At 38.5% G+C, this 16,885-nt stretch overlaps 1 protein-coding gene across 1 annotated transcript in view; it reads left to right on the forward strand.

Annotated features, from left to right (window-relative positions):
• Positions 1-14,375, forward strand: part of LOC112155542 (vang-like protein 1) — a 27,706-nt gene extending 13,331 nt beyond the window's left edge. Inside the window, exons 4-9 of the mRNA XM_024287235.2 lie at positions 5,548-5,976; positions 7,633-7,808; positions 9,172-9,305; positions 11,134-11,284; positions 11,453-11,687; positions 12,948-14,375. Coding sequence (XP_024143003.1) covers positions 5,548-5,976; positions 7,633-7,808; positions 9,172-9,305; positions 11,134-11,284; positions 11,453-11,687; positions 12,948-13,208 — 1,386 coding nt within the window. The 3' untranslated portion in view covers positions 13,209-14,375. The remainder of the gene's footprint in view (positions 1-5,547; positions 5,977-7,632; positions 7,809-9,171; positions 9,306-11,133; positions 11,285-11,452; positions 11,688-12,947) is intronic.
• The last annotated feature ends 2,510 nt before the right edge of the window (positions 14,376-16,885 follow it).

The raw sequence follows: 16,885 nt of genomic DNA on the forward strand, positions 1-16,885 counted from the left end.
TCTCCTGAGCATCTTCTTCTGCTGGGAAACTCACATTCCTCTCATTCCACACTGACATGAGAGTGTCAGTGTACAACCCGCATCCATTGTTGTCAGTGTAACACAATCTGTCATTATACCACATTCGCCCCCCTCCAGTTCTGTCTTACCTTCTCCACCGGTAAAGTCCACTCCAGGCTGTGCTTTCTGGAGCAGCCCGCATTAGCTGGCAAAGCTGCTGTAACACTAACTGGTCTCCGGTTTGGAGAGATACTCTCACAGACTGAGATTAGCCCCGGTATTCCAGCCAAACACCACTTTGGGGAAAAGTGATATGAGTAATCCTCTTTGTTTACCCGCATGACATAAGGATACGGTCTTGGAGTGCAGCTTGTGTGTGTGTTTGTGTTAGCGGGAAGTCCGTGCTGCTTTGTGAGTCTGGATGTGCCAGGAGGGAGCAGCTTTAGTTTCATCCCAGTGTTAACTCAAGCAACACCAAAGCAGATGGTACTTTGGTTTTTAGCGGTTCACAACTCCTACGTAGACCTATTTACTCTTAAATAAACATAAAAATGTTGAAGAAAATCCAGTTTCATGACATGCTCTTAGACACAAAAAGGATAACTGTCATGCTTTACTCAGCAGTTGACAGGCTTTTTCGCTGTGTGATGTTGCACTTTGTGGCGGTGGAACAAGCTTGTCATGGTTACCCTCTGCTGGATAAAATGGGAGAAAAGTGCAGGATTTAGGAATTTGGTCAGAGAGACTCGGAATTGAAAAAGTTTGGCGCAGCAGAGAACTTGGGGATAAGAAGTTACAGCCTCTGAAGTCAGAAATCAAAGCTTTAAGTGACGTCAAACTGATTTAACAGAAATAAAAAATAAAAAGAAGGGAATTAAACTGGAAAATTGCTGTTTTTGCTAGTTAGGATTTATTTAGCTATTAATTCAATAGGACCAATGCGCATTAATGAACATCTATTCAGGGTCTACAAGCTCTAATGCCAAAACAGTCATTTGGTCCAGTTTATAACCAACCAAAACCCAGCAAGTGCCACAAAAAAAATCACTTTTGTGGCCATTAAGACATTTATTTCTGACATGTAGCTTTTAAACATTAAATAGTTGAATTATCACAATGTTACGATTTTCTATTCATATTTATTTAAAATTTCGATGACATTCGACAGCAACACGTACAAGCTTTTTACAAAATAGGACACGTAAAAGTTATTTTCAAAACAAGACAAATTCCAGCTCTTTTCAAAATTGGACACAAGCTCTTTTAAAAATAAGAAACATTTAAGTTCTTTTCAAAACAAGACATATACAAATTATTTTCAAAATAAGACATACTTCCTTTTAAAATTAGAGACATACAAGTTGTTTTCAAAATAAGACACATACTAGTTCATTTCAAAATGAGACACACACAAGTTCTTTTCAAAAATAGACACATACAAACAATTTTCAAAATAAGACACATATGTGTTCTTTTCAAACTAAGACACATACAAATTATTTTCAAAATAAAACATACTTCCCTTTAGAATTAGAGACATACAAGTTGTTTTCAAAATAAGACACATATAAGCTCTTTTCAAACTAAGACATATACTAGTTCATTTCAAAATAAGACATATACAAGCAATTTTCAAAATAAGACATATACTAGTTATTTTCAAAATAAGAGACAAGTTCTTTTCAAAATAAGACACATACAAGCAATTTTCAAAATAAGACACATAAGCTCTTTTCAAACTAATACTAAACATATACTAGTTATTTTCTAAATAAGACATATATTAGTTATTTTCAAGATAAGACACACACACTTTTTTTCAAAATAAGACACATACAAGCAATTTTCAAAATAAGACATATACCGGTACTAGTTCTTTTTCAAACAGAGATACATTTAAGTTATTTTCAAAACAAGACACATAAAAGTTATTCTCAAAATAAGACACATGCTTCTTTTTTTAAATAAGAGACATACAAGTTGTTTTCAAAATAAGAAACAAAACTTCAAAAGGGACAAAGCGGCCAAAGAAAATGAGAAACATACAAGCAATTTTCAAAATAAGACACATACAAGTTCTTTTCAAAATAAGAAACATTATTTTCTAAATTTCTGTCTTTGTTTCTACTCTTTTGAAAGGGTTACCTTACTGCCAACATTCATGAGGGATAATGTCAAATGTTCCCTTTGATGGTAAACAACATTTACATAAAACAAATAATCTTTAAAGACTTTGAACGTAGAAACGACCTTCAAACATGAAAAAAACTAGAATCTGACAATGAACAAAGGAAACTCTGATGCATGATGCAAGAAAGCTGATATCAAGGTTAAAAAAGAAGCAAAGCCAGGGTGTGAAAGGTGAAATCTGAACAATTCATACTAACATTATTTGAATCAAGACAATAAAAGCATCTCACAGTAGAGCTTCAAAAATATATTTGCATCATTGTTATATTTTTGATGTTGTTTTATTATGATTTCTAGCGTAATTGAATCACCCCTGAAATAGGGTGAGTGGATCCTTTTATCAGGGTGTGATCCTGGCAGGTGGGGGTGGGCTCAAGACAGAAATGGAGGAAGAGCTCAGAGATGTGAGCTGAATACAAATGAGGTTGAAACAGGAGTTACCTCCACAGAAGCAGACCGAGGTTTGGTTTCACTCATTAGTCTTGCCGGCACATTTGGAGTGAAACGCCTCGTCTCCATCCGTCCCTCCCTCTCTCCTCCCTGCACCACCTCCGGGCCTCTCTGCTTCTCTTTTTCGCTCCCTCCTTCCTCGCTCATTCATCTTCCAGCTCCCACATGCACCCCTCCTCCTCCTCCTCCAGCAAGCCTGAGTTAATTGGCTGTTAACTGTGGTGAAGGCCAGAATTTGCATTCACGCCGTCTTTTTCTTGCAATGCTGATTTCACATGTCATCATCTGCAAATACCCACAATGCTCAGTAAATCTGTTTATCCTAACCTGAAATGACCCAGAATGCTGCAGGAACCACACATACACACACGTCTGCAGCTCTAACGGTGATTCGATTTGCTGCGGTGTGTTTGCACGTGTGCGAGGAAATGAAAGCGTCTCTGTTTGTCATTTTTCCAGCTGCTGCTCATCTGATTGGCACAACATAGCAACCCTTTGGGGGATAATAAATAATTAGCTGCACAAATTATTGACAGACACAAAGGACATAAATGCCTCCTTAGTGTAGACTTCCCACAAAGTGTCTCTGTTGCTGCTTGAAAGAAGCATGGCTGCTCAGAAAATGACAGTCATTCGGGATGATGGGCACGGAGGACCGCAGCTTTTGTTGCAGTGATTCAGAGGCTGTGTGCGCTTCGTTTTTTGTGTATCTTTCCTCCAGCTTGAACCTCCCTGCAAATCCGGCCCTGTCATCCTGCATTACTTCATCTGGATTTTAAAGAGCTCGCCATAATGAGGCGAAACACAAGGAAATAAGACGTCTCGAAAAGGAATGTGGAATGTGCTGTGGGCACAGCATCTGAGGGCTTTGCAAATGTGATCTTTCTGTGAGCTAGATTCTCACAGATTTGTCCCTGTTTGTTTTTACACATGGGAGGGACAATGTGGCCTAAAAATATCCACCTTTCTCTCTCCTGTTTTAGCAGAAAATCGTGCCACTCCACTGTTGTTTGAATAAGAAGCAGCTTTAATGTTGTGGTTAAGATAGATTTAAAATAAATTCATGTGTCTCAGCTATCTACATGCTAAATGCAATTTAGTGGCAGAGCTTTGTTTATTTGACCAAAACCACAAAAAAATTAATAAGTTTGAGTGAGCCTTCAATGAAGTGAACTCTCAGATTGTATTTATCTGAAAACAAATAAAAATCCATGGAGAAGGAGAAATGCTCTCGCTTGAATGATCAGAAAAGAGGGTTTTGGTTCAATTCACATTAAAGGTTTTATCACAATTATTACATTTTATTTTAATCTTTTTGCTGTTCATCCCTTTGTAATGTTAGAAAATGCAGTTTTGTCCCTTTAATCTTCTTTTTATCCATTTTAACAGCGTTCCCGGTGGTCTTTTCTTCATGATTTATCTAAAAAGACAAAGTTTCTGCGGTAGTTTCTTTAGAATTCGCCTCTGAGTTGTGGTTGGTGTGAAGCAAGCCTGCCCACATGTCCCGTCATCCATCTGTTAACGCTCTTTCCCTCTAGTTTCACACACCCCCAACCTAACTTTACTGTTGTAACAAAAATGGCGAGCACCATTGCAGTTATCCAGCCGTACAGTTTGGAGCCAGACTCCAGTTCAGACGAGGAAAACAAAGACGTACATGGATCTATTTGTCTGCAAACGGATGCGTCAAAATGAAACGGAACTAGGATATTTTCAATTCCAAAAGCAATTTTCTCGTATTCTACGAATTTACATTGATTTAAATAAAGAAATACGCAGAAATGCAGTTTTAAGCGTAATGTTCTTTGTATATGTCATTCATTCATGTCCTTAATGATCAGTAAAAATGCAACAAAAAGATTTTAAAAATATTATTTTCATTTGAATTGGTCTTTAAATATGTCCATCAGTAGATGTTTTTGTCAAAATAGATGAGCTTTTATTGTTTTTTTCTGGGGGGGGGGGGGTCACTTTCTATAATGTAAAGGTTGGCATGAGTGTGATTGAATCTTTAATCTATTTCTTTATATCCTAATGGTGTTTATGTGTTTTTGTTAAAATAAGATTCCCAGAAGGCCAATGTACATTTCAGTTACATTAATTTTAAATTCCAAATCAACGTAAAGGATTTTTAACTCCAGTTTTATGCTGAAAAAAGGTAGAACAAGAAATATAGAAAATAGACTTATCCTTCAAATATTATTGTTAATTACATCTTATAAATTAAAACCCTTTTGCTAGTGCTATTTTAACTACTATTTTTTGTCTTACTATTATTTATTTTATTTTGGAAAGCTATTTGAAACGCTTTGTAGCAGGAGAAGTGCTATTGAAATAAAGTTGAATTTAATTAAAAATAACTTATTCTTCAACTTGTGCCACTGTGGAAATCGTTTTTGGTTACTTTATGTGTTTATTAATTCATGTCACTGAATACAAAACCCTTGCAATCATTCACATCACTTGGAGCTGATTGTTGACAGCAGCTTTTTCACCCAAATACAAAAGCTGGAGTTTGACAGAAGTAGGTTCTGTTCGGTGAAGACGTTTCCTCTGACAGGCTGTCATTTCAGAGTAATCTCTTATCTCCGGCTCTAAATGACTGATTTTAATATAACTGTTGGAAAATCGGCTGCACAGGAGGGACGAGCTCAAAGCTGCTCTTCAGATGCATGCTGGAAGAAAAGCAGCGTTTTGTGAGGAACGAGGCCCGGAGCGTGTTCTGCTGCGCTTGTTGGTTCGAATTAGCCGGGTCAGACAGCATGCAGTCAAAATCGGTGTTGAAACAAGTCAAACAGGATCTTTTTGATTTATTCTGAAAGAGCAGCAGCAGCTGAGTTCATATCATAAAAGGCTGAGATAGTGGAAAGTCCAGAACTTACAGACCATCATGTCTGTTTTCCTCAGGATGATAACTGGGCAGAAACTACCACGGCGGTGACCGGCACCTCCGAGCTCAGCATTTCCCAGGAGGAAGTGGTCGGTCTGGGAAAGGAGATCCAGGACCGAACCCGGAACGTCCGGCGCTACCTCCCCCTGGCTGTGGGTTTATGCGTGGGTCTGCTGGTGCTGGCCACGCCTCTGGTCTTTCTGCTCCTGCCAGCGGTGATGTGGCCCGACAGACTGCAGGCCTGCGGAGCCGCCTGCGAGGGCCTCTTCCTCTCCATCTCCTTCAAGCTCCTCATCCTCATGGTTGCCATTTGGGCCTTGTTTCTGAGGCCGGGCCGGGCCTGCCTGCCCAGGGTGTGCGTGTACCGTGCCTTCCTCACCACCCTCACCCTCCTGCTCACCATGTCTTACTGGCTTTTCTACGGAGTCCGGATTCTGGATGCTCAGGTGAGCCGGTGCTGTTGGACTCTCATCACTTACATTATCCCAAAAAAATGGAAAATGATTCAGACTATAATGTCTTTCAAATAGTGGCAGATCTGCCGGAGAAACCTTTTGAATCAACTATTTTTCTTTTTTGTTGCTACTTTCTAACACATTTTTTACTGTTTTAGATATAAATTGAAATGAGTATGAAAGAAGGTATTAATTCATCTATTTTTACATTGGATCTCTGTCAAAAAAACATATCATTTTTTAAATTTTTTTGTTAATATTTGATTGTTACAACTGCTAATGAAATGATAAAAAAAGTAAATCCAAAATGTTCCTTTTAAAGGAAAAAAAGCTCAACTGGTTCAATTTGGCGTAAAAATACAAATAAAACATGAAATGGCAATGCTTTATTTTGAAAGTTTGGTTTCATTTGAAAAAAACTGATTATGATCATTTAGAAAATCACCAAAATAAAGAAATTTTATAGCAAAAGAAATATAAAAAAAACTATAGAAGCAACATGTGCATATACATAAAAACTGTTTATGACATGTTGACCAAAATAACTCCAAAAACAAAACAAATACTCATCCCAGAGGATTCAGAAGAAGTAAAACAACATCTAAAGAACCCGAGACCTCACTTGACTTAAGGTCAGAGTTCCTGATTTAACAATGAAAAAGACAGAAAACTTTCAGACAAATATTCTTTGAGTTGGAGGGACAAAAGTGAGGCTTTTTGGAAGAAAATCTGAAGTCAAACCAAAACAGTATATCTTAAAAATAATGATAACATCAACAGTTTAGACACAGTAGTGGAAGTGTGATGCCCTTTGAGCCTGGATAGTTTGAAAATAAATGACAGAACTTTACATTCTTTAGGGTTTTAAAGACAAAAATGATCAAATAAAAGATACTGAATATTTTTAATGTGACTTAGTCAAAGGTCACTGGATTCTAATCAAGATGCTTTTGCAAAAACCTAAATAATTATTTATGCAGGAAACTCCTCCAATGTTGCTGGACTACAATAATTCTGTTGTAATTATTGTATTTAATTTATTAAAAATGATCCAAATCATCACAAAGTTTAGGGATTATTCATTTTTCCATTTAGGAACTAGGTTTCCAATCAATATTGTCTTTTAAAAAAAACTTTCTTTCTATTTATTTAATATATTTAAACCAATTTTTAGTTCTTAAAAATAAACATTTCCCAAAGCGGCAAATGCGGTCAATAAAAGTCAGGACCAATGTTTCACTGAAAGGAGAACTAGATCTTTTCTGTTCGACTCTTGGCTTCGTTTAATGTATCGGTAAGTGGAGGGAGTGAGGCAGGAGCCAGATCAACAGAAGCTAAAGCTGGGAGAATGGAGGTGAGGGCGTGAGGCCAGCAGGACATCCTGCCGAGCAACAGTCATGGAGGGAGGTCAACGATGAAGAGTGAAGAGAAAACAAGGTGGTGGACTCATTGTGAGCGGACGAGTTTAGTCCTTTCAGTGGAAATTCCACAAAATAACCTCACCTCCCGAAAATGCAAAAATAATATAAATCCTAGTAGCAAATGCATAGAAAAGTGTATGTTTTGAATTAAAAACATCTACTTTCTGAAAATGTATCAATATTTCTTTTTATTTTTCAATAATTAAGAGTTGTGACTCTGTTTCAGGATGAGGATTATTACGGCATCGCCCAGTTCGCCGTGTCGCTGGTGGACTCTCAGCTGTTTGTTCACTACCTGGCCGTGGTTCTGCTGGAACTGCGGCAGCTCCAGCCGTGCTACAGCGTGTGTGTGATCCGCTCCACAGACGGGGAGACCCGACACTACAACATGGGACAGCTAAGGTACTGAAAAGCATCTATCATGAAGATTTCTAGTAAAGTATCCTATAAAGACTGAAGAAAGAAAATGAATTTCAAGCTTTGGATCAGGGGTGTCAAATTCAAATCGCACAGGGGGCCAAAACCCAAAACACACCTTAGATTGTGGGCCGAACAGGATAAACAGTTATTCAACGGCAAAACTACATTTTTAAAACTTTAAAACCATTACTTTTTAACAAAAGTTAGATATATAGCATTACCTGTGACAATACAAGTGAGAATACTGTAAGCTGAATTTGGCCGCTGAAGATGCTAGAGCTGATAGTTGAAGATGCTGAATTTGATAGCTAAAAACGCTGAAGCTCATAGCTGAAAACGCTGGTCTTGATAGATGAAATCACTAAAGTTAATATCTGAAAATGCTGATCTTGATAGACGAAATCACTAAAGGTAATAGCTGAAAACGCTGAAGCTGATAGCTAGCTAAAATATTAGCTAAATGCCAAAAAATAAAAAAAATAAAAACTGCTAACATTTAGCTGAAGCCTAAAAAACTGAAAAAAGACCAAACAGTTGATGCGTAAATATTAGCCTAAAAAACTTTTTTTAAAAAGCCTAAATTAACCAAAATAGCTAGCATGCAGCTGAAATATTAGCTAAACTCCAAAATAGACTAAAAAGTCTCAGCAAATATCAAAATAGTTGGCAGAATACCAATTTTTTTAACTTTAGAATTGTAACTTTTTGACATAATTATGAATTTTAAAAAAGCAGGAATATTATTCCAGAATAAATCAACTTAAACCTTAAATAACTTTCAACATTTTACTTATTCTGTCAAAATTATACAAGTTAGGAATTAGTGCAAGATCATATCGGGCCATTAATATCAATAAAAAATGATTTGGAGGGCCGGATAGAATTAAACGGAGGGCCGGATCCGGCCCCCGGACCTTGACTTTTACACAAACTTTAGATGTTTCACACACTAAGATCCCAGATCTACCTTATATATGTCATTGTAAAAAAAAAAAAAAAAAAACAGGAAGTGACTTCAAGACCCGGATTGTGAAATACTGCCAGTTGGAATTCAATTATATTTGATTCCCAAAGTCTTCCTAATTTGACAGGTGTGATTTCTCTGTTCGCTGCTTTCAGCTTCAGGTGAGGCAGCTTACGGTTCAGTGGACTCTCACCTGTAATAAGTAAACATGCCTGAGCATGAGGCTCAAACATGAAATATGTGACTCCTATAAGCCATTTTAAAATGACTCCTCTTCATTTTTTCATATTTTTATTGCTCTGTAATTAACTGGACCAGATGTAGATGTAGATTTCTTTTTTACGTTTTCTCCTCTTTTTCTTCCTGCCTTCCTTCATCTAGCATTCAAAGAGCTGCCTTGTCCATTCTGGAGTATTACTACAGAGACTTTCCACTGCACAACCCATCCATTCTCTCCGCCGCCAAGCATCGGGCTGCCAAACATCTCGCCGGGTTAAAGGTCTACAATGTAGACGGTGAGTCGGTCGTTTCCTCCAACAGCTCCGCTTGGGCTCTTTTGTTTGCATTACCTGTATTTGTCCTACTGTTGGGGCAGTTTTCCTGCTCTGGCGTCCCCGTCCACACCCTCACATCTTCCTGACCCGCTTCGAAAAACAAAGGGAGAGCTTGAATCTTGCACAGTAAGCACAGATTAAAGAGGCAAAAAGCCCTGCACAGGAAACAGCTTGTTTTGTGGTTCACCCCTTTCCATTTGAGGCGTCCATCTTTGACATGATGAATGTCGGATCTCCTGTTAAGTGCACTCACGTGCATCTCTAAGAACGCAGCCTCCCTAGACAAACGCACACGCATCATGCAACACCATAATTGTGTGCAGCTAAATGATCCTCCTGACATCCATCACGGGGAGGCTGCAGGAGGCAGCAGAATTTAGAGGTGTGAATAATTCATCAGAAATGTACTCATTTTTCACATCTTTTCTCCTGCTCAGCTAATATTCCACCTTGTCTTTTCCTTGATTATAAATCACATGAATTAACATATTTTCCCATGTATTCATTTGTAGCTGAAAATCTGTTCAAATCCAATCACCTTTTGATCTTTTGTAAAAACATTCTGTTTTTTTTAATCATTATGTTGTTTTTAGCCAAAATCTAAAAACTTGTGTTGTTTTCTTGCACAGAGCATCAGGAGTTAAATAGAAATTTGCTGCTGAGTTGTGGGCGGAGCAACTCCATCTCTCTTCCTCTCCCTGTTCCTGAGAGCTCTCTGTTTACAATCTCTCCCACTAGCTTACAGCCCCTCACACCTTAAACTTAACATTACTGGTGAAAGCAATTTTGGCAGCTATTCAAACGTACAGTTTTGAACCATATTTCTGCTCAGATGAGGTAAACAGAGATGGATGTAGTCGTCTGCTAGTGGATGCATCAGAATGGAGCAGAGCAGGGAGCTTGTGGCCCCCCCTGGGTATTTTCTAAGTCCCAAAATGGTCTTTTCCAAACAGCATTTTTTTGGTCTGCTCCTGATTGACAATATGCACAAAGAAAAAATTACAAATTCAATTTTAAGGTTAAATGTCTTGTATCATCAAAAAAAAGCCACGAGTACATGTTAAAAACACAACTTTTATCAGAGTGGGTCTTAAAAGTAAAAATGTCATTGTAAAAATGGTTAAAATATGCACATTTTTCTATCCGTTTTAAGCACATTGTTTCTGATACAGTTCTTACATTGATCTTTATACATATTTCATGGCTTCATGCAGAGCCCCCCCCTCCCTCCCCCTCACCTGAACACACACACAAATGCAACAAATGCATTCATGCAAATCACATTATTAATGATTTACTGCCATGCGTGACCTGCAGCTTTAAATAGGTCCTCATAACTTTATTTATGCTTATGAATATGCACAGAACCCCCCTCTCACTCTCAAACCACAGGAACTCTGACATGCTGCTGCACAAGCTCCATTAGGTTTACGATTATTCCTCATGAACCGGTAAATCCACACGTCAGGGGAGAGCTCTGGCCTTTGATCTCTGTAGAAATTCATTTTTAATTTCAGCTGCATCCAGGGAGAAGGTTTCTGCACAAATGCAGGTATTTTTGGTGGGTAAAAAAACATTCAGCGGCTGAGATTATAGTCCCAAATGCATTTACCATTACCTTCCTGCAAAAAATAAAAAATAAAATCTTACTTGAAAAGGTTAACCAGAAATTTGAGTTCTTTCCCTCCCTTGTTTCAGAAAGCGTCAGAGCCGGGGAGCAGCAGGGTCAGCTTCCCCCAGCTCGGACCGATGTAATCAGTTTACCTTTTGTCCTCTCCTCCTGCTGCAGCCCCAGGGAGCACAGCAGCAGCGCAAACTAGCAATGGAAATCAGTCACGGGCTATGGTCGCAGCTGCAGCCAAACGCAAAGATAGCGCGCACAATGAGCTGTACTATGAAGAGGCTGACTATGAGAGACGAGTCCGCAAACGCAGAGCCAGGTGAGGAGGTCTGCCTGGAATCAAAACTCCACTTTGCCCTTAAGTGTAAATCTTATTATATCCTATCGACTGTACTTATTTAAATCAAGATTTTGCTGCATTGGATGCAGGAGCTTTGATTTAGGAATCCGTCAAACGTCTCTGTGTGTTTGTGTGTGTTGGAGTCAGGCTGGTTGTAGCTGTGGAGGAGGCCTTCACGCATGTCCGCCGCATGACGAAGGAGGACGAGAACGCGCCGCCTTCAGACATCATGGATGTGCGTGAGGCCGCTTTGGCCGTGTTTCCGTCTATGGCTCGGTCGCTGCAGAAGTACCTCCGCACCACCAGGAGGCAGCACTGCCACAGCATGGAGAGCATCCAGAAACACCTGGCTTTCTGCCTGGTCAACAACATGAGTCCTAAGGTATGTGCTATAGAAAACCTTACCTGTAATGGCTCCAGCTTTGGATTAATTTAAATTCTTTGTAATAAATCAGGTAAAATGAAATGTGTAGTGTTAAGGATTGTGCTTAATATGTTGGATCTTATGACAAAACTTTTTTAAAAATACAGTTAATTTACATTTTTGTATTAAATTAAGTTTTCTTTAGTATTTTTTTGAGCTTTAAATAAAAAGACATAATAAAAATCAGTATCATAATGTTTGATTTTGTTGTTTTGTGATGGGAAGGATTTTGAAATTGCATAAACACGGTAAAAGTACACGTGTACACAAGATTTTCTACTTTTGAATCATATTTTTATTGAACCACTGCATTTAAACTCTCCATAACATAGTATTTCCTCACTTTTTTATTTAAAGAATGGTGCTAATTAATTCTTAGACATCAACACAAAAAAATTTGTTAAATTTCAAAATAATATCCCAAGTCCTAACGTCTGCGCTGAAATATGTTGGGTCCCATAAGCTCCAACTTTGGATCAATTCAATTTTTTTTTATAAAAAACTGAGTTTGTTTTAGTTTTTAGAGGTTTTAAAACATGTAAAGCAACGTTAAAAATTCAGCATTTTGCTATTTGGTTTTCCTTTTTTTTCCATAAATGACGCAAAAGTACACAAGTGTAAACAAGATTTTCTACTTTTGAGTTATTTAATATGTTAAATTACTGTATTACTGCATAATATTTCCTTACTTTTTATGTTAAAAATGCAGCTGATGATATTAGATTTTTATGAAACAGCATATAAATTGTGCAAAAATGCTAAATTACTTTTTTTAGAACAGTTGTCACATTGATAGAAGTAAAATTTTGACATTAAGATATAATATAAAATTTGTGCAGAGATAAAATTATGATTTTAACTATATTTTTCTATAGTTGTGCACATTTGCATTACATTTTTTAATGGGACTTTATCCATACCTTTAGGAAAAATCAATCTATTTAAGCCTACTCCAAGTATACTTAATCTATGCTAATAGTGAGGCAATATATTTGAAGTTTACTTGCTATAAGTATATTATAAGTATAAAATTATCCTATTTTATCTAAAAAAAGTATTGTAAGTTTCGTTAGTACACTTTCTACACTACATGGTCTGTAGAAGACTTGCTATACTTTTACTCAAGTATGCTTTACAAAATAGTACTACTTTCTGCTATTAGCTGATGAAACCCTAAGTCAATTTATTTTATTGTATTTTATTTAACCCTCCCTGTAGGCCTTCCTGGAAGCCTATCTGTCCCCTGGCCCGACCCTGCAGTACGGTTCTGAGCGCTGGATGGCGGATCAGTGGACCCTGGTCAGCGAGGCTTCGGTCACCAGCGGCCTCAAGGATGGCGCCGAATTCCTGCTGAAGTGTTTGGATTTTAGCTTAGCTGTCGTCGTCAAAGGCATCCCTTACATCCGCCTGTCCGAAGAATACGTCGACCCCAAATCCCACAAGTTTATACTGCTGCTCCAGTCAGAGACGTCGGTTTAACTGAAAGAGTTCACGCTCCGGACCACAGAACTGCTAGTATCTGACTGACTAAAAAAAAAAAAAAAACATAAATAAAACTTTTGTACTGTTTCCTTTTTACATATTTGTATGTAGTTTTTCTCTCGTAGATTTTCTTGTTTTTGTCGCAGAAAACTTGAAAGTGATAAATGACTCAAAGCAAGGGGAAAGGCACTCTCTGTGTGGACATTTGCAGAGCACAATTCAGTTATTCCTCTATGCAATACAGCTGGCCCTCCCGGACATCCATCGTCCTGTCTGCATGTGTTTGTGTGTGCGTCGGTGCAGGAGCGGTTTTTGAAGAAATGTTCGATTACAAGATGCATTACTGCATTTTTTTTTCCTTAATACACATGAAACCATTTTGAACAGAACTACATTTTTAAGGTATAGAAGCGTTTATTTATACCCATCTAGTGTATCAGATGTATGTACAGTATTTATATGTGAATATGCATTATTCAAACAGATTTTATACCACAATTGTGCTTGTTTGGATGTTTTTTTTTCTCATGTTGTCAAAGTTTTATTTTATTTTATTGATCGATAGTGTATTGTTATGAGATACCTGGATTGGAGTTCCAAACCTTTTCTTGTTTTGGCACTAAACCTTAACTAAATGTTTGTTTTGCCCCTGATTTAAATCTTGTGTAGTATTTGTTATTTTCAAAGCACTTCAGCCATGAACCTCAACCTTTTCAAGCATAAAATGTTGGAAAGAATTTGTGTGAAAATCCACTTCAAAAATATTCAAAAGACTCAAAGCTGAGCTTTGTGTTCCTGATGACATAATCACTGTTTTTCTGTCACACTACTGCCACCTATTGACGATGTTTGGAGTTGCAACCTTTGCTTTCTTTTTATTTTTTTACTTTTGTATTTTTCAGAGTTATTGTACATTTATATTGTCAATGTGCCCAAGGAGGGTTTTGTTTTAAAGTATTATTGATACCTTTTCTTACTGAACAAACACGTGCCTCTGTTATGTTACTTTTATGAGCGCAGCATTCATGCTTGTGTTTGTGAATAGGTTGAAAAAAAATGTCTTGATGTGCGCCGAAAAGTCACAACTTCCAGTTTGTTTCTGATGTTTTTGTACAACAGAACATGAGGAGGCACAAAAATAAACATTTGTATGAACTTTTAGAACAAGTTTCAGTTTTACTCTGTTTTTTGCTCCGAGCAGTTTCAATATGATAAACTTGAAATCAAAATCCACACTCAGAAAAAGTATTTTTCACATAGGCCAGGAAAGGAAAGGAAGTTGTTAATTTTGAAGAAATAATATTTTCTCTTGGGCTGCACGGTGGCGCAAGTGGTTAGCGCTCTCGCCTCACAGCGAGAAGGCCTCGGTTCGAATCCCGGCTGGGACCTTTCTGTGTGGAGTTTGCATGTTCTCCCTGTGCATGCGTGGGTTTTCACCGGGGACTCCGGCTTCCTCCCACCGTCCAAAAACATGCTTCATAGGTTCATTGGTGACTCTAAATTGCCCCTAGGTGTGAATGTGAGAGTGAATGTGTGTGTGATTGAGGCCCTGCGACAGACTGGCGACCTGTCCAGGGTGTACCCCGCCTTCGCCCATCAGTGGCCGGGATAGGCTCCGGCACCCCCGCGACCCCGAAAGGGAAGAAGCGGTCAAGAAGATGGATGGATAATATTTTCTCTTAATGTGTATGTTTAACAATAGAATTCCTAAGCCTGCGCAAATTTGCGCAGGGAAGAGTTCCCCCCTCTTTAGTCCGAGAGCCCATTGTTGTGTCATGGTGGGTCACCGATGAGCCATTACCTTGCCTATGTATATGTTAATGCAGCATGTAGTACCTAATGTGTATTTGAACTAACAGGTTGTGTGGGGGTTTTAGTTACCTGATGCATGTGGACAAGTATTGGCTTTCCTGCTTTTACTCACATTTGAACTAAAGTTCCATCTCATTCCTAACCCAGAGTTCAATATGATGTTGCTCCACCTTTTGCTGCTATTGCAGCTTCAACTCTTCTGGGAAGGCTGTCCACAAGGTTGAGGACAGTATTTATAAGAACTCTGGATCATTCTTCCAAAAGCTCATTGTTCAGGTCACACTGATGTTGGTGGAGAAGGTCTGGCTCTCAGTCTCTGCTCTAATTCATCTCAAAGGTGTTCTATGGCGTTCAGTTCAGGACTCTGTCCTCCATGTCTTTGTGGACCTTGCTTTGTGCTCTGGTGCACAAAAATGTTGGAAGAGGAAGAGCCCGCTCCAAACTGTTCCCACTAAGGTTGGGAGCATTGTCCAAAATGTTTTAGCCTCCTGAAGCATTGAAAGTTCCTTTCACTGGAACTAAGGGGTCTGAAAAACAAGCACACACCATCATTCCTCCTCCACCAATGCAGTCTGAAACGTCCAGTTCTCTTGCAACCTTCAAACCCAGACGGGTCCGTCAGATTTCCAGATAGAAAAGTGTAATTCCTCCCTCTAGAGAAGACATCTCCACTGCTCTAGAGTCCAGTGACGGCATGCTTTACACCACTGCATCCACGCTTTACATTGTACTTGTTGATGTGTGGCTGCAGCTGCTGCCATGGAAACCCATTCCATGAGGCTCTCTGTACATTTGTGTACTGTACTCATGCTGATCTGAAGGTCATATGAAGGTTGCAGCTCTCCAGCAACTGACTGCAGAAAGTCTATGACCTCTTTAGACTTTCAGCATCCTGGCTAAGTTGTTACAAATTCTTCCATTTTGTTCTGATAGAACTGACAGTTGACTGTGGAATATTTAGGACATTTCAAGACTGGATTTGTTGCTCAGGTGGCATCCTATGACAGTTCAACACTGGAATTCTCTGAGATCCTGAGAGCAAAACATGCTTTCACTGATGTTTCCAAAAACAGTCTGCATGCCTGAGTAGTGATTTTATACACCTGTGGTCAAACCAAGTGATTAGGACTCCTGATTCTGATCATTTGGATGGATGAGCCGATACTTTTGGTCATATAGTGCATGTTTATGACTTATAAGCATAGACACATCTTCAAGTCAAAAAGACAAACATCCCAATATCAGCAAGACTCACACTCCTCTGAAACCCTTAGCTCTATTTCAAATAATCCTCGATGTGGACTCTGGAAGCAGTGAAGATGATTCTTTTGTTGTGGAATCAGAGTTCATCTTCTTAGATTCCTCCTATGATGAGGATATGCCAGTACATGGATTTGCAGCCAGAACATCCTCTCCACATGATACTTATACATAAGTAGACTAATAAACTATTAATTGTTGAAGAAGAGAATGATGAGAAGCCTTCATCTGTAAAAAGACAATTTTCCCAATTCAAAAAAGGAAACCAGAATGTTGAAGACAGCCAGTGGTGCCACAAAACACAGACACACTGGAGAAAAGTCTTTCTTGTAGGCCAGGACTACCTGGTCCTAAAAAACCTGTTTCTCTTAGGTATGTGGATGGGGGAGGGAGCAGAACTGTGTGCTGTCGTACAACCTAGATCTAATTTGCAATTTGAAGGTCATTAAATGCATCAAAAAGGAATCAAATGTCACTTATTTTAAGGTAAAAATAAAATATAAAAGTAAAAACAAATATTTAATGTAGACTATTCCTGAGCGGGATTCGAACCCATGACCTTTTGAATGTGAGTCAGAAGCCATAACTACTTGACTGTCTAG

The sequence above is a fragment of the Oryzias melastigma genome, linkage group LG21 (genome assembly GCF_002922805.2).
Source record: "Oryzias melastigma strain HK-1 linkage group LG21, ASM292280v2, whole genome shotgun sequence".
Classification (NCBI taxonomy): domain Eukaryota; kingdom Metazoa; phylum Chordata; class Actinopteri; order Beloniformes; family Adrianichthyidae; genus Oryzias; species Oryzias melastigma.